The following is a 9,817-nucleotide window of genomic DNA, read 5'->3' as shown; positions in this document are numbered from 1 at the left end:
ACAAAGAGAAAAAAAAGAGGGGGGGGGGGGCAGTTAACAGCAGGGAAGCCCACCCCCCTCAAAAGAAAAGCAACGGAGGGAGGGAGGGAGACGTGCGAAGAGAGAAGTGCCCGTAGAGCGTCTTAGAGATATACATAACGAGTGAGGGGTTTAAGCAGCAAAATAAAAATAAAAAATGAAACAAAAAAAAAAGCCACGAAACCACGAAAGGATTCGAATGAAATCGACGAAATGACATGACCTCCGCAGCCACTTATTGCCGGCGCTGCGGCTGTGCAATCTCACGTAGCCGCCGCACCATCTGACTCGCCACCACCTCCTCGGTGTAATTCGCCTCTACGCTCCGCCGCGCACGACGCCCCACCTCACGCGCGTGCTCGGGATGCTGCAACACGTACTGCATCAACGCCGCCGTCCCTGCCACGCTCGGCATCGCGTACTTCTTGCCAGGCTCGTAGCCGTACACGCTGCGCGGTGGCAGCTCTTCGAGGCCGTCCACTGGAATAAGGAAGGAGTTCTCACGTGTTGCGAAGGCAGTGGAGCCGCCCCAGTTGGTGGTGAGCACCGGCAGCGCCATCGACATCGCCTCCATCGCCGGCACGCCCCATCCCTCTGCGCGCGTGGGCAGCACAAAGGCATCGACGGAGCGGTAGAGACGTAGCAACAAATCCTGCGACATGCCCTCAACGCCAATGATGACAATGGGCGGGAAGTCGGCAAGGGTGATGGGCAACTGCATCGTGTCGCGCACCCAATGCTCAAGAAAACGCGGCAGGGTGGAGAAGCTTACACCATCCGAGAACTTGAGCAGGAAATTCACTTTGATGTACAAGACCACATCATCGTGGTGCGGCTTCCCAGAACCGAAGGCCTCCCAGTAAGCCTTGAGCAAGACGTCCCAGCCTTTGCGGAACTCCCACTTGAAGACACTTAAAAAACGATGTCGCCGCTTCTTAGCACCACTCTGCTGCGGCTGTGCGTCGTCGTCGAGTGGGCGGTTGCTCCAAATGCCCTCCTTCCCCAACGCCGCTGCAAGCACCGCTGGGAGCGTGTGATCAATGGGTTCCTGGAGCGCTGGATCAAATGTGAAGGCATCGATGGACTCGGGAATAACATGAATCATGCCGTGTTTCACCCCCGACCTCTCATAAATGGACTTGAAGAAGGAAGACGGCGCCCACACCTCGTCAAGGTGGCGGTGGATGCGCTCAACCTCCACTGCAGAGATGCGTGACATCTCCGTGATAATGCGGCCAACCGCGTACCCCGGCCGCTGCCGCACCCTGCCAAAGCGCTCCAGTTTTGTGGTCGGGCCGTCGTGGAACAGCGAGACGGTGTTGAATTGCGTCACACGTGACTTCCATATACGTGTGACCCATTGAGTCCTGTATAGCCCATCAAGCACGGGCAACGGCGCCGTCTTACACCACCTACACTTATGGCCGACGAAGGAGAAGGGAATACCCCAGGACTGCAGAGGTGCGACGTAGTGTAGCATCTCCAACATCATACCAGAGCAGCCAGTATTGCAGTATCGGTTATGGACACTGATGTGCACCAGCTTTCCCCCTTGTATTTGTGTCGTGTTAGACGTCACATGCAGCGCAGGCGTGCCGTACTGAGCTGCTTCCCACGAATAACTCATTACCCGACGACGAGCCCGTTCCGCTAAGTGATTTCCCCACTTTCTCGTCTGCTGTGGATTCAACACGTAGGACGCACGCATGGGACTGAATCGACAGTATTTATCCTTCTTCTGCTGCTGTTGTCTCTGTCCTTCTTCTCGGACTGGAAGGATACTGCATCGCAAGTCCAAAGAGCGCCAGGCAACGGCGAGTGCGGTGCTGCTCCAAAACTCCACCTCGGGCTGCATGTGCGATATACGGAGCGACATGGACCATCCCATGTATCCGGGGGCATCGGGTTTCATGGAATTGAATGCATCCCCCTCCAAATTATAGAGAAAACCACCCGCCATATCAAATAACTGCCGGTGAAACAAGCCACAATATGGAGAGACGGCATCTAGCGGCTCCTCCCATTCCTGCACCCTCGCATCGCGTGCATCGTAGCCCAGCATGGAAAGCGTTAGGAACTGGCTTGTCACACCAGTTGCTGGACTTGCACCAAATCCCACACGAGCGCCCCGATCAAGGACTACGTGGTTAACCGACATGCAAGACGAGTTTCCACCACGCCAGCCATTAGGTGATAAGCCACCACTAGCCCCCGAGGCAGCAGCAGCTGAAGAGGAATGTGCTTTGTTAGTCAATATGGTGCATTGCACAGCCGCTACCCGGCCGTTATTGTGGCGCAGCGGCGAGATTAAGCGCTGGAGGAACCCACCTCCTCTTCCCCGCGCATTACTATGCGTCCTTGGCACTACCACAGGCACAAGTGATTCAGCTATCACGGCAAAGTACGGAGTTTGTTCTCCGCTGGCCGTCAACCCCGCCTTCACAGCGGTGTCGTACAGCCACTCCTCCCGCACTGCGCAAGTGGCACAGGTATCTTCGTTCCATTGTGGCGCAGGAGCGACGAGCCGCACGTCCCCAATACGGCAAAACATCGCTGGACCCTTGGCGGTCACTTGTTGCGTTGCTAATGTGTCTCGAATGCTCCAATGATTCCACAAACGCCCAGTCACCTCAATATCTGACTCACGAACTGCAGTCATCCCTTCCTGTTGCGCCCATTCTGGTGCCATCACCGTGGCAAGCCTTACCACCACCACATTAACGGTGAGGAGCGATGTGGAAGGGGCGTCATAGGTTGGTGCACAGAGTGAACGCACGAGTGTGGAGTCATCACGCAGGCATTGTTGTATCGTCTCCACGGCGTCGCCGTCGGTGGGCATGATGAGCGTCACGTTTCCAGAACTGAGAAACAGACTGTCTTCATATGTAATATTGGACAATGTGGAGCCTGTTAGAAATCGAAATTTCGGGGGCTCACCAAACTCTCCGTCATCGTCGAACAACAACACATTCCTCAGCAACGATAGAAGCAGGAGGAGGAGTACAATGATGCATGTGCAGCGCAACATTCCTCGTCGAGTAGAGCGGCCAGCCACCACACGCGCAGCTTTCGTTCTTTCCGCAAGCGCATGCACGGACAAATCATCCGGTCGAAGGCGGCAGCGGCTCAGTGGCCCTATCTTCTCTCTGTTCTGCATTCAGAAATGTCGACTATCGTTCTGCCGTGATGGCAGAGACACAGCCACGTCTGCGCCTTTGGGCACGTCTGGTAAAAAGTTCGACAAGCAAACGGCAGGAGAAGCATTACACGTTAGTCACCCCGTCGACAAGGACGCAGCAGTCACAAACAACCAGAATGGTAAAGAATCAAATAAAATAAAATAACAGAAACAAAGGAACAAAACAACCCACCACGACGGCCTTGTAACTGAAAGGACGCAGCAATGCATCCTCATGCCTCCGCACACACAGAGGATGAAGACGCAATAAAACCAAAAAAAAAATTACTTTTTTCACTCTATGGATTCCCCCTCTTTCGTTGTCGCCCGCCCCCGTCCGTTCGCCACAGCGCTGCCGCTCTTTCTGCTGCCGCCCCCACCACAGATGCCCCTTGAAAAGAATCGGAGCACGCGCCTTACCATACCCTTCTTTTTCTTCTTACCGTCAGACGGCATACCCTCGCAGACGTACTCCGCATGGAAGACCGGGTGCAGAGGCGTGTCGGACCTCTCCGAGGTTTCGAGCGGAGGAATAACAGCACTTGTGAAGGAGGGCCTTCGTGAGATGGTCCCCGACGCCCCCGTCTTGGCTTCCCCCGCCGTCGTCGTAGCCTCACCACCAACAGAAAAAGATACAGAACGAGGTAGCGCCGCGGCGTTGAGTGATTGGCGAAGACCCTCCTTTTTTGACGCTTTCGTCGTGGCATCCCCAGGCCGTGAAGAGATATCTTTATTCTTTTCCGCCGTGCACGGCTTTGTACCGCCGCGTCGAGCACCGCTGGGAGACAACGACGACGATGAGGTGGTGGAGCATGTAGAACTGCTGCTGCTACTGCCTCCGTCATCCGTCCGGCTCGTAGAACGTGAGGACGTCGTGGATGATCTAAGGGGGCGGAACTGTCTCATTTCTGTCTGCGATGCAGGGGGCGGTGAATTCGTCTTTATCGCTGCTGTTGCAGTTGCTGACGCTCTTAGTGCTGCTGCAAGATGGGGAGGAGGCTCTGTGCGTGAGAGGGCCTCCGCGATGCGGGCGTCTTGTTCAGCTCGCGTTGGGAGCTGCTCTGGCTCGTGCTTCTCGTGCTGCCTTTTCACTCTACTCTCACTCTCCTCGAGGGCTGTTGCTCTTTCCGGCAGAAGACGCTGCCGAAGGTGTGGCTGCCACGACGATGTGCCACGACCCTCGCGATGCGGCGTTGCAAGTGGGTCCCCTTCCTCCGCCGTCACCAGCTCCTCCTCCTCCTCCTCATCCTCTCTATGAAGTTGTATATGGCTCCGGCAATGCTGCTGCCGCTGCTGCAGCTGATCGTCGTAGTGTTTGTTGTATTGTTTTTTCTGGCGATTGTTGAGTTTAAACATTTCCAACTGGACCAACACAGGAGGTGGAGGTGGAAGCGTGCGCTTGAAAGGCCTCTGCCGAAGCAGCTCGGCCGTGAGTGGGTGCGTCTCCCCTTTCTGCTGCCTTTCATCAGCCGACATTTGCACCAGCCGCAATTCCGCGGCCGACTCCTCCCGCAGCACACGCGCCGTCTCCCTTGGCAGTAGAAAAAGGCCGCGGAACGCACTTGACTCCGGCCTCTCCCAGCAGCGCCACTCACCCGCTGTGTGCAGCACTCTGATGGCGAGATCCTCCGTCTGGCGGCGCAGCACGCGGACGGAGGAGAGCAGGTCCAGGGCACGCTGCTCCTCTGCTGGTAGCGACATCTGTTGGGGAGCAGGCTCTTGTTTGACTGTTGCCACATCATCCTTCGTTTTCACATCACTCCCTTCGCGGCGGTTCCGACTGTCGTACACCACTGTCGGCGCCGTCGCAGCTGCGTGTGTAAACACAGCGCTGTTCGCCACTGTACTGTCTTCTTCGCCATTCCCACCACCAGCACAGACATACGATGCCGTTACTGTAGTGTTATCATCATGACTGGGTGTTTTCATGGACGGTACACTCTCCCCAGCCGAGGCCAACCACGCTGGTAACAGCATATTCTCTTCTGTGAGCGGTGCTGTAGCCTCGGTCGGCTGCAGCAGGACCGGTCTCTGGGGGGGTCTACCGTCTGCCGTCACGATCAGCGGCGAACAACCAGATGCAAAGCGCGACTTGAGGAGCGCCAGCGCAATCTGCGCGCCGCCAGTGCCAATACCCCTTGAAGTGGAGCTGCCGGCTTCACTTATTCCTTTTGTTGGCACTGGAGGAATTAGTCGGGGAAAGGAAGACCGCGGCAGCACCAGTGCTGCTTCTGCTGTCGTCATCGGAGCCATCAGTGTGGTCACCTCTAGCGGTTGCTGCATCGCCTGTTCATAAATCCTCCGCTGCAGCCCCATTGCGCTGTTCAGACGCATCGCTTGAGACACAAAGCGCATCACCTCCGTACGCGCAGCATCGCGTCGACGGCGGTACTCCTCCTCCTGTCGCAACGAATCCTCACGTTGCATCTCGAAGTTGCGACGGTACGCATCGCAGAGCATCAGGTCCGTCACGCAATGGGCGTGCGACTCTCGTCGTAGGGCGGGCGCGGTATCGTCGGAGCCGCCGCTGCTGCTGCAGTACACCCCTCGACAGGAGGATGACGGCAGCGACGCATTGTTGGCGCGTTCCTCGCCGCTACCAGCCAGCAAAGACGATGCCACAGTTGGACTGGAGTTCGCCACGTTTCCCTGCCGCGCAACCGCCGGTATACTGCGACTCGTGGAGTTCAGCATCATAAGCGTCAATACGCTGTTGCTGTCCGAGTCCCCCGCTGGAGGCCGTCGAATGCTGGAGAGCCCTAGAATGGGCGGGGTGTTGTGCTGCAGATGCCCGTGCTTCCCAGGAGGCACCACAATCCCGCTACTGCTATTGTTGATGTTGTTGCTGTTGCTTGTGCGACTTCGAAGCGAGGCTTGTGTCATGAGCGAAGGCAGGGCCGTGGGCACGTCGCCCGAACTACTCGAGTTTCTCAGACCCTCAGTCACCATGAAGCGCCGTTTCGCGTCGCGCAGGCGATCGATCGCCGGTATTGCGCTTGGCGGCGGCAGCATTCCCGTCTCATATGCGGTTGCCACCGCAGCCATTCATACGAACCACACAAAGACGCAAGCCTTTCTAATAATATTGATGCGCCAAAATGCGACGCGGTATGCGTGGGAATTATGTATTTCTCCTTCAGCCGTTCACAGCGTCCACCGCCCGCCTGTGAATCTCGCCAAGGCATCAGAAAGGGGATTGAAGACAGAGAAAAGAAGTTGAATCATTATGGGTAGCACCCCCCCACCCCACACACACACACCAAAAAAAAAGGGAGGCAAAGCATCGACAACAGATAGAATGAAAGTATACGTCTGGATACACAAACAGATTCACACACAGAGAGAGAAAGAAGCAGACATGTCTGCTCCTCCCACTTCTCCCACACTTCGAAGCTCAGCACCTCGCAAGTTCGAATTCCGCCAGGTCGTAGTAGCACCCCAGCAGCGTCGACGTCGCGCTCATGATGACACAGTAGTGCCATAGGTTGTGGCTGTTCCACGCATAATCAATCTCGGCACCCGAAACCACATACATGCCAAACCACCGCCAGAAGCGCGTGAGGCATCTTGATATCACCGATAGAGTCGCAGCTGTTGTTCTTCTTGTTGTTGCCGCTAGTGCAGATGATGATGATGATGATGATGATGATAAAGATGAGAGTGAGTTTTGCAATACGTGGCGCAACTGTTTCTCAGGGAAGCGAAGCGCGTTGACAGCGCCGCCGACTATAATAAAGAGGTAGCTCACCGCGTGGTAGTTAAGCGCCTGGTGGTATCCCTGCACCTGGACCTTTGGCAGCTCCATCCACAGCAGAATGGAAAGACGCAGTGCGCAGTGAAAGCCAATCGCCTTTGCACGTCCCATTGCCCCACACGGGACGGCGAAGAGCACGCTGTATAACACCGCTACGTACGACAAGAGCAGCGCCACGGCCCCGACGTGGGAACTCCAGCCGCTGCCGCACGCATTGCCGCGGTAGAGAAAGCACCACGCCGTGCCCGTTATGGATGTTACGACGCCGAGCACGTCGCAGTTCAGCAGGCGCCGGTACGCGCCCTCCGACGTGGTGCACGGCATAAAAAGGTGATACGCTGCGCTGCAGACAAATATGGCAAGGAAGACCAGGCACGTGCCGCGGAACACCGTTGCCGGGCTGGCGTTGAGCAGCGCCCCCTCTCCGCCCGGCCGCTGCCGCTGGAGTTGCAGCGGGGCCGCCGCCGACACCGCGCTGTCGTCAGTGGGTGGCAATACCGCGAGGTACAGCGTGAAGAACGCGGCGGCGGTGTGCGACCAGACGTTGAAGGACTCGTTGTGCCACGCAAAGAAGGAGCGCAGCGCGGCGCGGGGCGACATGCGTGGGCGGTAGCCGGTCACAACGTACGGGTTGAACTGCAGCCACGGGTCAACCTGCTGAACTGTCAGCAGCCCGGACATCTCGCCAAAGCGGCAGTAGCAAGAGCAGCAGCCGAAATCGTCGGCGCCCACCCCTCCAGTAAAAGCTACCTGCAACAAGTGCATTGGAGCACCAATAAGAGAGAATCAGGAGGAAAGGTATGATCACGAAGTGGTCACCATCATGCGTATCAAGTTGATGGTGGAGGACAAGGAGCGCAGCTACATATATAACTGCGGGTGTGTGTGTGTGTGTGTGTGTGTGTGTGTGTGTGTCACTGTTGATCTTCGCGTACTACACCAGCGGTCGTGCTAAATTAAAAGATACGTGTGCGCCCCAGCACATGAATACGTTGCGCATTCATAGCATCAACCGCCTCTCTGTGTGCACGTGCAAATCGCACGTGAACAGGCATGTCATCATCTCTGTTATTAACGGCATCGACAGCAGTACCGTCGGCCTTTGGGTTGATCGATACCACTGTAGTAGTGGGAAGGCGCAGCACATGCAGGTACTGCAGCCGCAACTCCTTTTCACGCTGCAGTGCTTCGCGTAGCTGCTGCTCCGCTGAATGCTGTGCAGCAAGCGCCGCGTCTTTCGCCTCTTCTGCTTGCGCAACAACAGCAGCAGCGCACAACGACTGACGCTTGCCCTCCTCTGCGACAACAAAGAGACGCCAGAGGACGAGTCTATAGCGCTGCTCCTCCTCGCGCACATCACCGCGGCGACGCGCCTCGTCAAGGAGAAAGTGGCGCCGGACACACTCCTGTAGCTGGTGAAGCGCCTGTGTGCCATGCAGCAACTGTGCCTCTTTGTCGCAGGTCTTCTGCGCCGCCACCACCGCACGGGCACACGACTGCTGAAGCGCACTGAGCATCGACCGCGCATCGGATTCATGGGCTTGCAGCTGGCGCCTACACACCTCCTCCGTCTGCCCCAACTCGCTGAAGCTGCTGTTGCGACATGTCGTTATGTGCAGCGTGATGGCCGTCTGTGTGTCGTGCTGCTGTTGCTGCAGCTTCTCGTGCACCGCAGCGAGTGCGTCCTCCATCGCCGTTCTCTGTGCAGTGAGGGCCTCTACACGCTGCGCCTGCTCCTGCAAAAGCCTTGTCTGCTGGCACAAAGTCTGCTGCTGTCCCTCCCACTCGCCGCCGGTAAACTCCGTATTGATTCCTCTGTCGACGCGTTGTGTCGGTGGCGGTGGTGATGTTCCTCGCGTTTCCCCCTCTCTTTTCGTCTGTACTGCGATGGAGCGGCGAAGTTGCTGCACGTCCGCATGTGCGGAGATGTGCCTAGTCGGCGTGGCCGCCGTTGCGGTTGCCATTCCCCGTGTCCACTCTGCGGGCGGCAGGGGCAACGGTGCTGCTGCCGGCTGCTGCTGCATCTCGGCCTGTGCCGGTGTCGTTGCAGCAACAGCAGCAGAAGAAGTCAATGGCGCTGCTGGAAGACGCAACAACTGCGGCGCCTCTAACAGCATTTCCCTGTGGAATGTGTAGGTGGTGGGGTGGCCGTTGCGGCGATGGACTGGGGCCCTGATGTTGTGTCTACCGCTGTTGTTGTTGCTGCTGCTGCTGGTCCTGGACGTGGTGTAGTAGCACGACGGGTACACCGAGCAGGAACATGAAGGCGTCCACGTGTGGCGGCGGCCACTGTTGCCACCGCTGCTGCTGGAGCTGCAGCAGGTATCGTATACATCACCAGATGTCCCGCTGGAGCAGCTGCAGCTCTCTGCCCACTCGCTGGAGGAGTAGGAGCAGCTGCAGCAAGAAGACGTGCAGGCGCCGGTCGCCGCCAGAGTCGACCCCGCATCTCGCTGCCTCGCCAATCGCTCTGAGTTATGCGTGTGTCGGTGCATCCAAGTCACGCTGCTGCCGTGGCATGCGCGTGCGTTTTCGTGGTAGAGAGTGAAAGAAAAAAAAAAAACCGAGAGAGGAAGGGGAGAAAGAGAAATAGCGAAATTCAAGACCGCAAGCCGGCACGTAAGAATAGGCGAGGAAAACAGCACCATAGCGAAAGGACAGTACGCTGCACGTATTACCCACCTTCAGAGCCAAACTTTTTTTTGTTTTTTTTGCTCAGAATGTGCTTCGCCCTCCCTCCCTGTCTCTCTCTCTGTGGGTGTGGGCCGTCGCCCCTGCGCGCATGCAAAGAGGGAGAGACGGAAAGAATTTAAAACGAATCGTACGCTGTCCCTGACATTTTCTCCTCTCTTGTAAACATATATATA

General features: G+C 57.1%; 4 protein-coding genes across 4 annotated transcripts; all 4 read right to left on the bottom strand.

The window, feature by feature from the left end:
• Positions 1–253: 253 nt before the first annotated feature.
• DQ04_04511030 (putative mannosyltransferase-like protein) lies at positions 254–3,046 on the bottom strand (the record flags this gene model as incomplete). The annotated part of the gene is made up of 1 exon (XM_009313624.1): positions 254–3,046. The coding sequence occupies one exon, from the start codon at positions 3,044–3,046 to the stop codon at positions 254–256; it is 2,793 nt and encodes a 930-aa protein (XP_009311899.1).
• A 444-nt stretch (positions 3,047–3,490) lies between these two features.
• Positions 3,491–6,241, bottom strand: DQ04_04511020 (hypothetical protein; the record flags this gene model as incomplete). Its single annotated transcript, XM_009313623.1, has 1 exon — positions 3,491–6,241. One exon carries the CDS (start codon positions 6,239–6,241, stop codon positions 3,491–3,493), a length of 2,751 nt encoding a protein of 916 aa, XP_009311898.1.
• Positions 6,242–6,590: 349 nt separating this feature from the next.
• Positions 6,591–7,631, bottom strand: DQ04_04511010 (adiponectin receptor; the record flags this gene model as incomplete). The annotated part of the gene is made up of 1 exon (XM_009313622.1): positions 6,591–7,631. One exon carries the CDS (start codon positions 7,629–7,631, stop codon positions 6,591–6,593), a length of 1,041 nt encoding a protein of 346 aa, XP_009311897.1.
• A 275-nt stretch (positions 7,632–7,906) lies between these two features.
• Positions 7,907–9,067, bottom strand: DQ04_04511000 (hypothetical protein; the record flags this gene model as incomplete). Its single annotated transcript, XM_009313621.1, has 1 exon — positions 7,907–9,067. The coding sequence occupies one exon, from the start codon at positions 9,065–9,067 to the stop codon at positions 7,907–7,909; it is 1,161 nt and encodes a 386-aa protein (XP_009311896.1).
• Positions 9,068–9,817: the final 750 nt, after the last annotated feature.

The sequence above is a fragment of the Trypanosoma grayi genome, assembly GCF_000691245.1.
Source record: "Trypanosoma grayi strain ANR4 Tgr_451_V1, whole genome shotgun sequence".
Classification (NCBI taxonomy): domain Eukaryota; phylum Euglenozoa; class Kinetoplastea; order Trypanosomatida; family Trypanosomatidae; genus Trypanosoma; species Trypanosoma grayi.
This window is presented reverse-complemented; position numbering and strand designations above follow the sequence as displayed.